Source organism: Porites lutea, chromosome 14, assembly GCF_958299795.1.
Source record: "Porites lutea chromosome 14, jaPorLute2.1, whole genome shotgun sequence".
NCBI lineage: Eukaryota > Metazoa > Cnidaria > Anthozoa > Scleractinia > Poritidae > Porites > Porites lutea.
In genome coordinates, this window is record NC_133214.1 from 7,697,588 (window position 1) to 7,716,167 (window position 18,580).

The 18,580-nt window shown below is 40.1% G+C and overlaps 1 protein-coding gene across 1 annotated transcript; it reads left to right on the plus strand.

The window, feature by feature from the left end:
• Positions 1–8,561: 8,561 nt before the first annotated feature.
• On the plus strand, positions 8,562–18,580 carry LOC140924516 (BTB/POZ domain-containing protein 7-like). Its single transcript, XM_073374536.1, has 7 exons — positions 8,562–9,902; positions 10,547–10,755; positions 12,273–12,348; positions 12,683–12,966; positions 15,223–15,484; positions 16,016–16,161; positions 17,825–18,580. The coding sequence occupies exons 1-7, from the start codon at positions 8,831–8,833 to the stop codon at positions 17,975–17,977; spliced, it is 2,202 nt and encodes a 733-aa protein (XP_073230637.1). The 5' UTR covers positions 8,562–8,830; the 3' UTR covers positions 17,978–18,580.

Genomic DNA, 18,580 nt, shown 5'->3' on the forward strand with positions numbered 1-18,580 from the left:
AAATAATTTGGTTGTAAACCCTCAACCGTTGGTAAACCCTATGAGAGTTTGGGGTAGACTAACTTGCCACGTGACACCTCAATTAAGACTAAAATGGGATTAATTCAAAATTTACCATGTGTATTTAGCGCAGCTCAATGCCCACTTTTCCCATCTCAAAGCGCTCAAAGCGTTTACTACGAGAAATAGTGTCACAAACTTCGTACTTTTACTAAGACTTAAACTGTCTTAAACTTAGACTTAGACTCAAACTGTCTTGGACTTAAATTTGCCCAGGGCACCCATTTATAACAGCTTCAGCTGACGGGTTTACCCTGGTTAAACATGTTATTATTATTATTATTATTATTGTTATTATTATTATTGTTATTATTTCTATTATTATTATTATTATTATTATTATTATTATTATTATTATTATTACTGGGACTAAGGGATATGGTAAAGTCTTGATTAGAATGACACGTGACAAGTTATTCCATACCGGTAACTCTCATAAAAGCTTTTTTGAAAAAGTCTCGGTAAACGCACGATCTTTGTTACGCCCTTCGTCTTAGTGAAAGTGTCGAGACACCGGGAGTAAAGGGCATTGAGACGAACTGAATATACGGTAAGGTTTACAATAAAGACATTTTACTGATAATTGAATTGTCATGTGAATACTGAGTTCAATACCAGTAACGTTCACACAAGCTTCACGTTTAATGAATGCACGATGTTTCTGATACCATTTCTCGTTGTAAAAGTTTTGAGATAGGTGCGAAAGGCATTGAGATAAGCTATGAAATATACGGTAACGTTTAACGTTAATCCATTTAGGTGGTATTTGAAATATTACGTGACAAGTTATTCTATACCGGAAAGGCTAATCCAAGCTTAAAGTCTTAGTAAAAGTGGGTAGTAGATTTTAAATTAATCCCATTTTAGTCTAATTGAAATGTCCAGTGACTAGGTATTCAATACCGGAAACTCTCATACATATTGGGTTTGAAAAACCTTGTTAACGTAGAAGACGAAACAACAGTTCTCTTACTGATTCTTAGCCATAATGCTACTTTTTCTCGCTCAAAATCGAATTGGCAGGCAGCTTCAGCCTGTCGAATTAGCAACTTCAGCTTGTTGTTTTTGTTGTTGTTGGTGGTGGTAGTGGTGGTGGGATGGAGGGGGGGGGGGTGCTTGAGTTAATTTTTGCAGGGTATGTGCCGCTAGCCTTTTAAATCCCTACCTACCTGAACTTTCTGATCCCTCAAATCCCAAAAATGTGCGATCCCATTTTAGTAACTCCAATGGAAATGCAACCCCATTATAGTCAATCCAGCCGTGAAAATGCGAACCCACCCAGTGGCACATCCCTATTAGCCTATGACTAGGAGTACCCCCCCCCCCCCCCCCCCCCCACACAAACCTGGTTTCGGGAGTGCGGGAGTTGCGATGAATTCAAAACAAGAGAGGATAAAGAGGTTTTAGTGTACATTGACATGGAGAGGTCGTGAGGCATTAAGTAATTGATTTGTGGTTTCCGGCGTGGTTTAGATAGGATCTGGAGACGAAATTCACCAGGAAATTGAGTAATTATATTTTTCAGTGGACAAAAACCTTGTACCAGAATAATTTAAAGAATATTGCATTCTTTTTTACATTTTTGAAGGGCTAAACTGAAGATGTAATTAATCATCTGTAATAACACCAAAGAAAATTTCTTATGAGTGCCCGAGAAAATAAATGTCAAATTTTATAGAGTTACATCTTACACATGAAATTTTCAGAATTTTACCTCTGTTTTCACAATTCTTGTGAAATTTGACATTCTTTCTCTCGGGCAACTCAACAATTTGATTCGCGAACGTCGCGAAGCATTGCGTGGGACTCACCCACCTATCAACATGGGTAAAATTAAGGACATGTGATTCACTCAACCCTCTTGGGAACAACAGATCTCAAAGAAGATCTAAAATTTCTTTAGAGGGATTAGGATGGCTATAAGGGCCTATATGGGGGATTATTTCTCAGAGCTTTATCCTGTTTGTGAACAATAACGATTACATTCACAGTGTGTGGTGATTGCGGACAGCATTGCTGTCAACATCGACACAAGAGATCTTCCAGAGGCACGTCTTAAACTTTAAAAGGCAGGCAACTGGCGTTCAGAATCGATTCAGAAAGACGCTGACGGTTAATCCTGCCAACTGACTTCTCTCTACTGTAATTTACAAACGAAGACTCCTGGTAACGATGGATTCCTCCAAACGTATTATCATCTTCATTAGCCTATGGCTGATTTTAAGTTGTGTTCTGCTAGACGACTCACAAGGATTTGAAGTCCGGCTCAGCAAAACGGCTCGACGTTGGAAACACAAACCCAGGAAAACACAAGAAATTCACCAGCAATATGTTAAACAAATGGCTGACTTGTTTTCTCGCTTCGTGGTATGTATTGAAGGCAAAAATGCTTTTCTTTTTGTTTGTTTGTCTGTTTGTTTGTTTAGTCGATCAGTTACACTACAGTTGAAGCACTCCTAAGCGGACGCCCTCGGGATGCAAAAAAGGTGTCTGCAACTGGAGCTGGCCGCTTACAGGAATGTAAAACAGGGGCACCCAACCATGGTTTCCTCCTAAATACATCGAAAACTCTTTTTAGGCTATCCAGAGCACTTTTAGATATCTACAGATACATTCTAAGCGGCGCCATAAGCTTTGCATCTGTTCGGTCATCCTAGGGGATCTGGAGTCTGTTCGAAATTACAAGGTCTTCAGTCTTATTTTCTCGAAAATTTTAGGTGCAATTGAACGTTTTACGAAAGGGAGAAGTGTTCTTATGCCTCTCTCCAAAATCACCCTTTTGAATTCGAAAAGTTAAGGTTTACTTTTTCTACAATTAAATGTGAGTAATTAAACCTCAGAAAATCGTATGGAATTTATTAAATAAGCTTTGAAAATTGTACCTGAATGGAAAGGTCGTCTAGAAATTTTTAGCCGTTCTGAAGCAATAGAAAATTATAGGCTTACATTTGCTTCTCCAAACAGGTAAGTCACAGAAAACAGTCGTGCCCCTGGTAAAAGTAATTAAAAGAGGAGAAAAACCTCAGCCAAGGTAGAAACTGCGAACTGGGAGCTCTTATGTTTCAAATATGCTGCTAAAATATTCGATTATTATTTTTATAATATAAATTTTCTATTACTTTTTTAGCACGCCACAAAGAAAAATGCAGCCAAACAAGCAAAGAAACGGTCCAGGGCTGAACTGCATAATTGAATTTACTCTATGAAGACGGTCCATTTTGTACCAAACACTTTACTGAACGATAAACTTGCCAATCTTCGAAACAGGCTCTGCAGTGCCAGGACAAAACAAGGGGAAAAAACTGTTTAATTCTTTATCCAGAGGGGAACAAGCTTCCCGTTTCCCGCGTCTTCCTAAAAATAATCATTATGGCCTATCCATTAAATCTAAGGCTATGTTCACACTAAGTACGGATAGCTTTTGCGCAGGCGCGAAACCAATACCGGATAGGACTTATGCTCACACGCAAGAACTCGGTGATTTCGGCGCGGTTTCTATAGACCACGAGTAGTCCCCATTTTTCCTCAGGGATAGTAGAGCGAGCGAAACGCGAGCGCGTGTGAAAATCACCCCACGCGAGAAAGGCGAGACGCGGCGGGGAGATCGAGAGAGAAAAATGTAGTTCCTCATTTTTCTCTCTCCTCCCCACCGCGTCTTGCTTTTCTCGCGTGGGGTGATTTTCACGCGCGCTCGCGTTTCGCTCTCTCTACTATCCCTGAGGAAAAATAGGGACTAGTCGTAGTCTACAATTTCTATAACGCAGCGAAGCTGCACTGCGCCGAATTCTAAAGTGGAGAGTTACATACCGGATAGGTGCTCACACTATAACGGATAACTTTCCTTGTCGGCACGAAAAACCACCCGGTATAGGGTGAACATAGCCTACGTTTCTGCAACGTCAGCCTATTTTACTCTTTAGTTGGATCTCATGCACGTACAATATATAATGCCCAGGTAAAGGGGGGATACTCAGCATTGTTTTATACGGGGAGGCCCCGCCCCAGTTCCAACACTTTACTCTTAGCCTCTAAATGCCATTTTTAGCAAAATAGTACCCCTTTTCTTTCATATACCTTCCATCGAAGATTGGTGTCTCTTAGTCATAAATTTATAAATACCTTCCAACAATAAGTCTTGGTTTGATTTTATGTAGGGTTTAATAAACTAATCTCTTAAATATAGGCTGCGTGGAAGGCGCAAAAAGGGGAGGGGGAGGGGGAGGGAGAAAAGCGCGAAAGAGGGGAAAGAGGAAGAGAGCCTTCTCCCCACTCCCCCTCCCCAATCCCCCTCCTTTTTCCTCCCTATCCCCTTCCCCTTTCTACGCCTGCTTCGCAGGCTACATAAATATAAGTTACCAATTAAGGTATTAGATCTGTTATAGACCATTCCATTTGAAAAACTGTTATTTCTCAAAAAACAAAGAATTTTGCAAAATAAAATTTACACAGGTCTATCAAGCGAGAGCTGAGCTTTCAGAAAATTTATATCCGAGGTGTCAATTTTTACATCTAAGGTGTGATTTCCGAGTTTATATCGCAGGTTCAAAATATTTTAAGAATTGCATATTTCTGGCTTTCCCTCGATAGCTAGGAATAAAAACTAGCAGTGGCCGTTGGCTAGGAAGTGCGTGCGAGCACCTGGGTTAACCTTGGAGATGTGATTGATGAGAACCGCTTTGTTTTCATAATTGGTACGTGAATCAGAGAAAGCCCTCTTAGTTAAAGTGTCAACAATAGGAAGTACCGGCTGAATTACCTCGGATCTTGAGCGTAGAAACTGAATTTAACAACACAGGAGACAAAACTCATTACTCTCACTATTGTTACTTACTTACTTTCCGACGGCAATAGTGACTTCTGGCGCATATGCAGTATTCACAAAAACCTTGGAAACCTGAATAAACTTGATTTACATTGATTTCTAGACTTTGCTAACACTCGTATCTTACCGAAAACTTGTCCTGCACTAAGCTGAGATCAGGCTCTACTTTCATTTTCCTGGGTAAATATATTCCGGCCGGCAAGACGAATCGAAAAGTCTCACATTTAGTACCGTACCGTGTGTACCTGAATTACGTGTGCTTGCGAATCGAATATAATAATGATTGTTGCATTCAATGCGTGCGCATTCACGTGATTACTCGACACCAGACGGACCTTAAACTCAACACCAGGGCCTTCGCGGCCACATACCATGCATATTATTTGGTACAAGACGGGCATCCCAAGAATGTCAAGAATATGGACAGATTCAGGAAAAACCTCCCCGTACAGTTCATAGAGTGCCGCTGACCAAGATTAGTCTGTGGGCTCCTCTTGTCGCCCGCAATAAAATTGGATCAGACTTATACTTAGATTGTTCATTGACGTTTAAATTCCCGGCAGTGCCCGACAATTTTTTCCTGAGATATAGCGATGGATTTTTTCGTAATGCCCTGTAACTTCAGGCCGCCACCAAAAATATTCCAAAATGTTTCCTCATAGCCGGGTGATTTAAGACGTTTTTCCTTAATATTATGTGAAAAAACCTGGCAAGTTTCAGCGCGGTATTATAAATCCATCATCTTTATCCTCTTCGATCGACCCCGAGACGTCTGAAAAAGCTATTGTATCAGTATTGAAGAGATATTTGGCCCATTTTGGAAGTTTTAAACCCCATATTTTGTATTTTCACGCAAGCATTGTCGAGAAATTCGAGGTCATTGAGGAGAGGTGCACGATTAGCTATATTCGTTGTTGTCAGTGTTCTTACAAACGGATGAGGCTTTGAATGTGGTCATCTGGCTTTCATTTTTGTCTATAGAGTTTCTCCAGTCAACGATCTTGCTTTTGCCAGATAATTTTTAAGCGGTAAATCTATAAAGAAAGTTGAAATTCAAAAGTGGTTTCCTCGATACAGCCGTGGACGAACCGGCGAGCGAAGCTGATCTGCGACCCCCGGGGGGGTACTTTAGGACTTTTTGGGTGGGGATGTGCCGCTGGGACCCTGGAACCCTTAGCCTATACCAGAGCTAGTTTTAGTCTAGACTAAAATCTTCAGCCAATTGATCAGTTTAAATGGAAAATGATACCCTCTTCTAGACCCAAACTCTCTGATTTATATACCCTATCCTAGAGTAAACTGCTTGTAAACCATACCCTTCACAGCGGCACGTACCAATATAGCCCATATATGGCAGTACCCCCCCGTCCCCTCGAGTCTGCGACATGACTTTCGATTGTCTGCAACAGTAATGTACTCTCTTGTGTGACTGGAATAAGAGGGAGAAAACCCAGCAATATGTTCTTGTACAGGACGTCGTGTAAGGCTTGAGGAAAGAATCCATCGAACATGAAAGGTTTTAATAGGAATTCGAAGTACACAACAGGCCGCGTGCGTCATCACCGATGTCGTACTTTTGAAATGCTCCGTGTATGATCGTATACGTTTAAGAACTGATGTTTTTAAAATAAATTGTTGCCTGAACATTCTCTTCATAATCTGGTTTCTTTATGTGTACTACTCGAAAACATTCGTTTTGCAGAACACTGACCCGACGCAACGTGAAGGAATTTTGAAGTATCCCTCACTCGAAGATAAAATTCGTATCCCCGCGCGGCCATGTAATATACTCCATATACTTATCGGCTGCAACATATAACCGAGGAATAGCAAAGAATAAATATGAATTATGGCGAAATATAAAATCGAACCAAGCAGTTCGGAAGTACTCCGCGTCGCGCAATGAATTTGAATTATGTAAAGTTTTTTAGCGCGTGTTTAACTCGCTTCCGATTGGTTTTTAAAAAAATCAACTACTGTCAGAACTCACACATGCACAGTATCGTGACACAGGCCGTTTAACGATCATTTTATTCCACTTAAGACACTCTACAAGGCATTCCAAAGCGGTTGTAGGGGCGGAATGGCAAAGGAGTACACCTGAACCAAAGAAGCCGGGTTGATCTGACAGACAACCGAATCGATCAAGTTATTGTCGCCTCATTGTACGAAATTAAACAGGTTAAAAGCAAACGAAATTATGCCAGAAATAACCAGATAAGGAGAAGGAAAAAGAAATGAACACTTAATTAAGACATATTAAGTCGATAGAACCCATACTTATCAACATGGTGGACAAAAGACCTCTGTTTGCCATGTGGTTTGGAGGTACTTGGCAAGCATATACACCATATGAGACGCGGAATTTGATTGGTTTAATCTTATATGACGTCGTAAGCGGTAAAGGGTCTTTGATGTCCTTAGTTTGAGGGTAAGTGATGAAAAGCGCAATGAAATAGAACAAAACACGGATGCATTGCTCATAGACACGTCAAGACAACACCACATGTGAGTAACAGCGGCACATTTCTCAGAGACTTGAACTTAGATCTCCTTAATACATTGAAAACGCTTTTTAGGGTATCCAGAGTACTTTTAGATCTCTAGAAATGCATTCTAAGCGAAGCTATAAATGATATAAAATTTGTATCTGTTGTATCATCCAAGGTTAACTTGAGTCTTTTCGAAATTACCAGGGCTTCAGTGTTATTTTTCCGAGAAATTTAGATGCAATTTAACGTATTGCGAATTTTTCTGATTCCTCTCTCTATCACATATTTGAATCCGAAAATTTTATTTTTCCTTTTTTCTAGAAAAATAAAGAAAAATTAAACTTCAGAAAATCGTAGGGAATTTATTAGATAAGCTTCGAAAATAATTATTGAATGGATCGGCCATCTAGAACGTTTTAGCTGTCCTCAAGTAATATAAGATTTTAGGCAATATTTGCTTCTCCGAACAGATATCTTACAGGACACAGTCGTTGCGCGCCCCTGTCGAGTCGAGTGGTAGAAGTTTCCCGAGAGTTTGTCGATTACTCCCAAGGATTCCCGAAGGCGCACCATGCGAGGTTACTAAGCTCAAATACTTGATGTTTTCAGCTTGATTTTGTTCTGTGAGAAAAACAATTTATCGGATTTTTGACCTTTTTAGAGAGCGGCAGAGATATTTTAGGGCAGAGGAACCGTTAATGGTAGGTTAATTTGATATTATACCATCGTGGTGTCTTATATTTGTAATCAAAGAAAATTCAGCAAGAAATTTTGTCGTGAAATCGATGTTGTATGCTCTGTGCTTAAACCAGGACTCAGATCTAGAGTATTATGATTCGCATTGTTTTGATTCGTTTTGATATATTGTTTCTTTTGATTCTGTGCAAAGGTAGACTTGAAGACTTAAAGATTAGTCGCCAATACTGTCTCCGAGTACATCTTCGTTTAATACTCATTTGTTTTTAGCTTGTCGTGGTGTCGGTTTGTTTCAGCCCAAGTTTCAGCCGGCTTACCAAATACATTTTACAGTCCAGTAGCTTAATTCAAAAGTTGTATTTACTACGCTAATAGATTTCAGTCATAAATTTGAGGACTGCATTTTATATGAATAGTGTTCTTTTGGAAGTAACAGACTGGTATTTAAAATTCCAATTCCCAAATGATGATTTTATTTTTTATAGGTAACATCGCGTTATAACTCAACAGTATACGAAGAGTATTCTTCCCCGTGTTTTTTGTTCATTGTGGTGCACAACAGATCATCATGTATAAATCCACGAGAAGCGAACATAGTTCACCTCTGTGGAGCAACATATCTAGTCTAAAAAGTCTCAAGAGATTTATCAGCTTCATAGTCTTCCCAGAAGATGCTTGATCATGTTACTATCTTTCTCTGTCCATAAGGATCTACTTACTGCAACATTTTACAGAGCACTTAATTTAGTTTACAGTTAAAATGGGGGCAAATGCATCTTCTGCAGAGAACTCACCTGATTCAACATTAGTAAGAGTACCAAGATATACTCTAGAAGAAAAGAGAAAGAAACAATCAAAGCTAAACACTCTTAAAAAGAAGCTGAGTAGGAACAAAGGGGCTTTTAAAATCCACGATCATGGAAAAATGTTGAGAGATTTAACACAGACATGGACAACGCAGGAGATAAATGCTTTAGTAGAGGAATATGAAGCTATGATGAACGTCAAAGAATTAACAAATCAGACCAGCCTTGTACGACAGTCTGCACCAAGTCTCAAGAAAGATCTCTTGAGGTTGTACGAAGAGGGGATTTGTGCTGATGCTACCTTAGTTTTTGAGAACACTAGTTTCCATGTGCACAGGGCTGTGCTGTCTTCGCGATGCCCTTATTTCAAGGAACTGTTCTCACAGCACCCTGAAGAAAATCCTGTGATTCATATGGAGTTTAAAACAGAGGGAATGACAAAGGACATTTTTTCATCTCTACTTTCCTATCTGTATACTGGAGATTTCACACCAAAGAAATCAGGACTGGAGTACATAGATGTGTTGATAAATCTTGGAGAGGAATTTGGAACACCCAATGTTTTGGAGCAGGACTTCAAACAGCTTTTTCACAGCTGTGAATTCGCTGACGTGGCACTTGTTTTTCCAGCACAAGGCCCTTCGGAAACCTTTCTTTCAAATGATGGTAACTCAATCTCTGATCAAACCTATGAAGTTCTGTGCCACAAAGCTATTCTTTGTTCAAGATCGCCTTATTTCAGGTCTTTGTTTCTTAAGAAGACGCTAAATTTCTCTGAACATAAAGCAACAAATTCAAGTGTACTCAGACTAGTCCTTGATGAATCAGTTATGACACGACAATACACACGAATAGTTTTACAGTGCATGTATACAGACTCTGTGGATTTGTCTGCTGTTGTAAAGTGGAGCTCTGAGGATAGAAGATATCATGCCCCTGGAACTCATAAATTGTTGACGGCAGCAGAAATTGCTATGGAAGTGTTTGAAGTAGCAAGTTTTATTGATTTACCTGTGCTCATTCAGGGTAAGGGAGCAAACCTTATTTAAATGCCCTGACATTCGGTTAGGATTTAATTAAGCCTTACTCCTTCTCTTGGTACAGTGTACTTGGTGATTCTTTAGTGAACATGTAGCCATTAATAAGGCTGTTTATACAAGATAAGATAAGCTGCGGCTTACTCTGGCCGTGGCTTACATAAGATGCAAACACCCCATATAAATGCTACTAAATCGATGTTCACGGCTCATTCAACCCACAGCTAACTAAAGCCGCAGGTTGTCCTGACCGGGGGGTTTTGGGCTGTGCTTATCCAATCCATGGCTTACCTTAGACGTGAAGGTGTTTGTATAAATTGACTAAAACATTGTCTGCAGCTTGTTGAAGCCATGAACAACTGCTCTGCATGTGCTGTTTGTTATTGTTGCCCAGACCTCCTTTTGCATTAGCCTCCAATCCATTTGTTGATTAAAAAACGGTGAGCGTGCATGACTTTAGCTAGCGGTTTATTAGCCAAAAAATTGCTTTGAAATCCTACTGGCTTGATTACTTGCAAACCTTTTGTCGAGCTTCATGACTTCCTTTGATAAATGGTTGTTTTGGAGCCTAACACCAATCTTGACTTAAATTTTTATTTTCTCTCGTATAACTGGCCGTATTCTTTTCCTAAGGGTGTGAAGATATCATTCTTGAAGAACTCTCCCCCTCTACCCTTCTTCCCACCTTGGAGTGGAGCTCCCTCCCGCATGGATCAGACTGGGTCTACAGACAAGCGATGCAGTTTCTACAGGATGAATTTGTGAACATTGCGCAGTCAGATGCATTCTCCTTGATGCCTAAGAAATATTTGGTGGAAGCATTAAAATCTGATTTTCTACAGGTATCATTGAACTTTTTTATCTACAGAGATTTAACTGGCTTTGCCACCCAAAAGTAAGGAACCAGACATTATCTAATTTCTGAAGTCTGTATTGAATTTTTAAGAATCACACAAATGAGAATGCAATTTTTATCTCAGGGGAAGTCAATGCAGACAGACATATGGCAAATTCTTGTAATATCTATATTAAAGTTGTGATGGTACATGTAACATACATGTACAGGTACTTTTGAGTACTGCATTGACTTGAAAAAAGTGCTACAGTGATTATAAAATCAATGTTTCGACTTGTCTGTGCAGCACTTATGTGGGTGCAGAGCAGAGCTTATTTAAAGCTTTTTAAATTGTGTTTTTACAGTGTTACACTGTAGGTGGTCTTAGTTCTAAATAACAATAACAGTAGCATGAGAATATACATTGTGATAAGGTTATGAAAGTTGGTTTTGAGTCCCAATTCTTTTTCCTTTTGAAGTTTGACTGCTGTGAATGCTTGTTCTCTAGCCCCTCATGACACGGTGATTTTGTTACAAATTGTTATGGTGAGTCCTGGGACTCATCTTGTGAAAAATCATGAGTCCCAGTCCAGAACTAACAGCAAATACCTTTGCGTGGATCAACTTTACAAGATAATTCATGGCTATTCTGATATTGACTATACCACATATGTGGATCTGACTGGCCCGACAAGAACTAGGAGTAACCATGACTTTAAAATCAGGCCTAGAGGAGCAACGACAAACTATTTTAAATTTTCATTTTTTAATCGCTATGTTAATGATTGGAACTCTTTACCAAACTCTGCTCTGTCTGCTTCCAGCTTGAACTCTTTTAAAATTTTAATACTCAATTATCTTTGTAATAGCCATATTTTATTATTTCTTACCGATTTTGGATCTTCGTTTTTTTATTATTTAATATCCAAGTAGTTTAATTAGTCCTTTTTACATAATGTATAGTTACATGTTAGATATTCTATTTTTTATTGTTTTGTCTTTTTATTTATGGAGAGTGGTTTTTATATGGGAATTCAGTTTCCCCCTATTGCTTTCCTTTACCAATTGTACTTTTATATATATATACAATGTATAAATTTATTTTTGTTGTTGTGCATTGGTAAAAAGTATCATTAAACCTTTAAACCTTAAACCAGAACCATTGAGTCCCAGTTCAAAAAACAGGGAGTCCCTGGGTCTTTTGTAACCACACAGTTAATCTGAAGACAGACTCCAAAACTCTGTATTAGAGTTTACTGAAATGAAAATATACTCCTTCTATTGTAAAGCACAACAAAGACTAAAAGAAATAATCACACAAACAGGATATTCCACAGAAAACATCTTCAGATTATCTTGCGTCTTTGGGGATTTTTATGCATCAGGGATGCAGGACGCAGAAGTAACAAAATCACTGATGACATGATGAATATAGTTAATATATTGATTTTTTTCTAATCATTACTGGAATGGGAATACAGTGTGCATGGATCTTTGTTAATATTAGTTACTCCTTTTTGTCAGGCCTGTGAACATGATGTTTTGTTATCCATTGTCAAATGGGGTGAAGCTCAGGTTCTTCAGAATATGGCTGATCAAGGTACCAAATCTTTTAACTACATTGTAACTTGTTGTTCTTTTCTTACTTTAATCATCTCTCAAATGGGTAACACCACCAGTGGCAAATCTAGGGGAGGGACCCTAGCTACCACGTTATTCATAGGCCAAACCAAGGCCCACAGGGTGGTGACAAAGTTATCATTTTCTAGTTTGAGCCCACTTTTTCTTTCTGTATCTGGATGAGTGGGCCTTTTCACTTATGTGAGGGTCAAGATCTGCCACTAGTTATGGGTACAAGTATGTAGTTTTGTTTTAAAACCAAAGACAAAACAACCCTGCATATGATAAACTCTTTTTCTTTTTTTTTTCTGAAGATCCATTCCAGGAAAGCAAGAAAACCTCCAAGAGGCGAGAAATTGACAGCAAGCAACTTAAGAAAGTGCTATCAGGTGTGATGGAGCATGTAAGGATTGGACATGTCCTACCACCACATAGTGAACTGCTAGAAAGTGTGTTCCGCCGAGGTCTTGTTGATCGAGGGATGCCTCTTGATATTGGCGAAGGAAGTTTCTATCCCAATTTACCATGGATGAGGAGACGAGAAGAAAAGGATTTTGTTCGACCAAGACTTTTTTTACCATACTTTGAGGAAGCAAAGGTGTGCCACAGTGGCAATGCATGTATTATTGACTCAATACAGTGGAACCTTGATATAGTGAAGGGCCAAGGGACTGGCAAAATTTGTTCTCTATAACGAGGTTTCGTTATATCGAGGTTCTTTTCCATACATTTTACTATTATAGAAGTGAAGAAAATCATTTGTTATACCAAGGACTTCATTATAGAAGTTTGTTATATCAAGGTTCCATTGTATATCCAGAGGTGACCTAGATTTCATCAAGTAACAAACACCGTGTGTTCAACGTTCAATTGATAAATGTGGGTGCACATTCACATTGCGTGCTAGTACAAATTTCAGCTGAGGGTATATTGTATGTAAATGGCTACAAGGTTTTTCTGGGACATGTAGGTGGACATAGCCTGCAAGCAAGCTCTCCCGGGCACTCTGGCAGCAGGGTGGGAAAAGGAAGGAGAGCATGCAACTTCGTCTCTGGAATTTGAATATCTGCATCGAAAAAGTTGATGCAAAATGCTGATTGGTGGGGATGACATAAGTAATAACGTCATTACCCTTGGCATGTGTTTTTCAATGTTTGTTTACATTCGCACTGGTTTAATCTGCTTTGCGCTGATTGGACGAAATCTGACAGCTCAGTTGACCTGGAGCCACAGGGGAATTGGAGGTGGAATTCGAATTCTAGAGACATAGTTGCAAGCTCTCCTTCCTTTTCCCGTGCTGCCACCAGAACGCCCCAGAGAACTTGCTCACAGGCTAGGGTGGGCAATGTAAGCAGATTGGTTAATGGTTGACTTTAGATACCTTTGAGCAATCATAACTTCACCCCGTGTCAGGTAATCCAAGACAGTCTTGGATTCAGAATTCCATGTTGTGGATTCTTGATTCCAGGTACTGGATTCGGGATTCCTTATCAGTGAGACTTGGATCTGAATTCCAATCAGATGTGGGATTCCAGATTCCGTGAGCTGAATTACAGATTTCAAAGCCCATGGCCCAGTTGTTCGAAGGCTGGGGTTGAATTTAACCAGGGTTTCTTTTTTTGTGTTCAAAAGCATTTTCTTGGATAATTTTCTCTGTTATTTTTAGAGCTTCCTATCATCAACTTGTAGACAAAAAGAATTAAAACTGAAAATGCTTTTTAAGCTTTCAAAATTGAATTCAAATCTCGAACTAACCCTAGGTTATTTTAACCCAGCATTGAACAACTCAGCCCAAGATTCCAGATTCCCAAAGCAAAAATTTCCTGGTTCCTGGATTCCACAGGCAAAAATTTCCCAGATTCTGGAATTCAGGCTCCAGTTGTTCAAATGTTGGATAGCGCTATCCACCGGGTAGATCGCAAACCAGTGGATGAGTGTTTGGGAAATCAGTTGCGTTATCCACTGGATAGAGATTTATCCAGTGGATAGCATTATCCACCTTTCAGACAACTCAGCCCTGATCTCTCACATAGGGTGAACAGTAAGCTCATGCCCATTAACCCTTTAAGCTCCAATATCCACAAACAAATTCTCCACACTGATCTCCATACAGTCCTTGAAAATTTGGTTGAGAGAATTTGTTAAAAGATCAATGTATTTCCACTTACAAGTAGGTGATCATTGTAGAAATTCTAGTAACCTTTCAACTTGATTATGTATAAATATGGTTGGGAGAAAATTGATGATGGTCACTTGGATCAATTTAAGCTTCTGGGAAACTACCCACCTACCCCTCCCCTAAGCTAACATTAACACTTACTTCTTACTTTGGGCAAAATGATAGCTTAGGGGAGGGGTAGGTGGGCAGTTTCCCAGAAGCCTAAATTCATCCGGTCACTCTTTTGTCTTCAAGGGTTAAATTGATGAATTGGGTCTAGCCTGGGTGCAAGCTCTTTGGGGCGCTCTGGCGGCGGGGCAGGAAAAGAAAGGAAAGCTTGCAACTTGCGACGTCTCTGGGATTTGAATTCTCCCTCCAATTCCCCTATGGCTCCGCGTCAACTGATGTCAGATTTTCGCCAATCAGCGCAAAGCGGAAACGAGCGTGAGTGTAAACAAACATTGAAAAACATGTGAAAGCACGCGCCAAGGGTAATGACGTCATTACTTATGTCATCTCCGCCAATCAGCATTTGGGATCGACATTTTGGATGCAGTCATTCAAATTCCAGAGACGAAGTTCCAGGCTCTCCTATCTTTTCCCGCCCGGCTACCAGAGCGCCCTGGAGAGCTTGCTTGCAAGCTAAATTGTGTCAAAATTCAGTTGTATTATAGTATCTTTTCCTGTCTCATTCAGATAATTCTTCAAGACCACAAGCATGCTGAAGTACAGCTGATGAGACACCGCGTGTCAAGTGTCAGCCACAACATGCCCGACACACTGTACATGATTGAGCCACAGAAACGAACCTATACAGCACCAGCCCTCGTCCTTTCAGCCTCAGCCTCGGGAAGAAGAGATCGAGATGAACAGCCTTCAACACCACAGACTTCCAGGAATGAAGAGAATGAATTAGAGAGATATGTGAGAAACAGGCATAGAAGTGATATGTCATCAGGTATAGTTTGATTGGAAGGATCTTTGCTTGTAACCTCCCACGCAGACCTCTTTTATTGCACAGTAGGCTACTTAACTGGAGTCATTGGAGTAATCCTTACAGGGTTTACGGTCGTTTCGATACAAAGTCGCTTCGATACAAGTCGATTCGATACAAACTGAAGTCGTTTCGATCCATCAACAAAGTAGATTCGATACACGTAGAAAGACGATTCGATACTACCAACTAAAATACGCTCTAGGACGGTAATTTATACTCAAACTTTCTGACTAATTTGTGAAACCAGAGGTCCTAAGAAACTCGTTTTTCAGTGACTGGAGGCCTTTTTTCACTTACTTGACCCGTAAATGAGTCGTCAGTGATTCGTTTGTTTGTCTTTTGAGTTTCAAGATTGTTGCATTGCATTGTTTTGTAACCTTGCATAATGATAAATTAAGCGTACTTACAATACCTTCCATGCGACGGCCCTCGTTGTATCATATTGCGTAGTTGTCTACAGACTTTGTTTTCCATGTTTCTTTTCTTGTTAAGGTGAGAGAGATTCGACTGGTCCTGATAAAATGGCCGAACGTGAATTTGCTCTCCCGGATGTTGCAATGGAGCTACCGTCTTATGTCCCGGATGATGACTGGGACTCAGCAGTCGGACCTTCCAGGTTGCATCCTTTTGGAGCGGAGGTGAAATTAGTTAGAAAATTAGAAACTAGGCCATCGTACTTCTTCATCACATTTCTGCTAATAAACATTCTGCACTTAAAATAGTTTTTCGGGACCGAAAATCAAATGTCGTCGGGAGTTTTCAGAATCACACGCCGGGAGTGACCTGCGGAAGTGACCCGCGCGACTAGACCGTACCAGGAACGGGTTGAGAGACCCTGGTAACGAGGTTGAAGAGTCGTTGGATAGTGCACGCGTTTGTTGATGAATTGTAGTACAAATAACCCGTTTCCCGCCTTACTTTTTATTGTTTCTATCTCATTAAAATAAAATCCAACTCAGATATGAAATGATAGAGAGATTTAGGGTCACCTTCACGGTAAATGGCAGATCCAAGTTGAACATTTCCTAAAGCAGGAAATGAGGGAACAAAACTGTACAAAATAGTTCTCATGTATGAAACAGGCTTCAAAATACTAATTTTTATGTAGACAGAGCCTGCGAGCAAGCTGTCCATTTTAGGGAAGTCGCGAGAAGTCACGCGAGGGTCACGGCTTCGCTGCTCGTTCGCGCGTTCTCTCGCGGTTTGCTTCGTTCGCTATACACGTAGTTGGAGAGCTTTCTCGCAGGGTAGTGTAGAAAGAGGGAACAGTCAGCGTTATATGAAGGGAAAACTTGGTCATGTGGTGCAGATTGACGTTTGGCGTTTTCCGTAAACTTGATTCGATTCAGTCGTTCTATTCGCCCCAGATTGCCTCGTCTTATCGCAGTGTACTCGCTCCAGTTGTTCTAAAGGTGGATAGCGCTATCCGTCGTATCCCGTATTTACTCGAATAAGCGCCCAACCTCGAATTAGCGCTCACCTCGAATAAGCGCCCATCCTAAAGGCAGAAAAAGTTAATAAGCGCCCAGCCTCGAATAAGCGCCCAACCCCATCCCACCCACTTGAGTGAGTAAATTCTAATAAGAGACTTCCCGAGGACGGAGTTTTCTTCAGAGTATTTTGCAAAAATCTTGCTTTGTTACTTCTTCGCGTTTTGTTATTAGCATTTATTGTTTTGTTGCAAAATATACATACTTCGCTTGCTGAAAATGGTGAAAATTTAATAGGCGCCCAGCCTCGAATAAGCGCCCACCTCGAATAAGTGCCCACTCTCAAGGTCCAAAAATTTAATAAGCGCCCAGGTGGGTTAATCGAATCAATACGGTAAATCACTATTCGTAATTGGTTTTCTTAATAATTATCCACCGGATAGCGCTTTATCCGGTTGATAGCGCTATCCAACTTTAGAACAAGTAGGGGCAAGAGAAAAACAATCCTTGAAAATCGCTGTTGTTCAAACTGCTTGAAGATGACCCAACATTTTCAAGAACAAAGCCAAAGTTAAAGCGATTGTGCTTGAACATTTAAGCCATGTTAAAATCGTTTTAACTTGCTTTCAAAGTCGTTTAGTTAAATACCGTGTTTTACCTCTCACGTCGCGTCTGTTCTCGCGGGAGGTGATATATATATGCCTCGCAAGAAGGATGAAACTCTGAGTAGCGATAAGTGTTCAAGGGTTAATCCAGTTCTATCAGTCTGCTTGTACGATATATGCTACTTCCCTTGCTCTGCTTACACATGTAGGTTAAGAGACCCTTTATAGGCTAATTGATGATGAAATTCTTTTAATCCCGTTCTCAGATAACCGAGTCTGTTCCACATCCAGTACCCGACGTAGCACTGCCTTCGTCACCCACCTCTAGTGTTTCATCCTCAGGGATCCCCCCTGAGTATTTTCAAATGAACCAATCACTGGAAGTCTTAGATGATGACAGTTCCAGTGGAAGCGGCTGACAGCGCAGTTGGTTAATCCACTCTTTCATTGGATTTAACGTCAATGACACGAGAAGGCAGAATATTTCCGACTGTTATTATCCCATCATGAAACAATACGTGTTCCCGAAGAGCGTCCTAATGGATACAAGACTTAAGTACCGGGAAGTTATTATCCAATCACGAAAATTGTCGCGTGTGCTCAGACAGATTAAGAGCATCATTTTTCACTAAAGGAAGAGCCTACAAGTACCAGAAGTGTTAAGCATCAGGAGAATGATATGAAATCACTCTATCGTATAATTATAAAAAAACTGAACGAGTTTATAAAGACCTTTATCGTGTACTCTTGGTTACCGGCCGGGGCCCATAGACCGGAAGCGAGCAACTTCAATGCTTTCTTGTCAAGGAGTTTTCACCAACCAGTTTAATTTTAGATTTTGCGCGAATTTAAGCCCCAAACATTTTGGCTCCTTCTAAGTCTACAGACGTAGAAATTGTATTTTTATCTTGTAATGACGTTTAGTTTTCCTTTTTGGTATCTTGTACTTCGAGTGAGCTAACAGAAGAAGCGGTTGTGGGAAAAATGTAAAATGTTTCTTAAAATAAACTAGTTATAGTAAT

Bases quoted from the DNA above. Each gene is read 5' to 3' on its own strand.
- LOC140924516 (XM_073374536.1), top strand. From the start codon at position 8,831: ATGGGGGCAAATGCATCTTCTGCAGAGAACTCACCTGATTCAACATTA. The intron at 10,756-12,272 runs GTATCATTGAAC...CCTTTTTGTCAG, and splicing joins TAAAATCTGATTTTCTACAG to GCCTGTGAACATGATGTTTT. The intron at 15,485-16,015 runs GTATAGTTTGAT...TTTCTTGTTAAG, and splicing joins TAGAAGTGATATGTCATCAG to GTGAGAGAGATTCGACTGGT.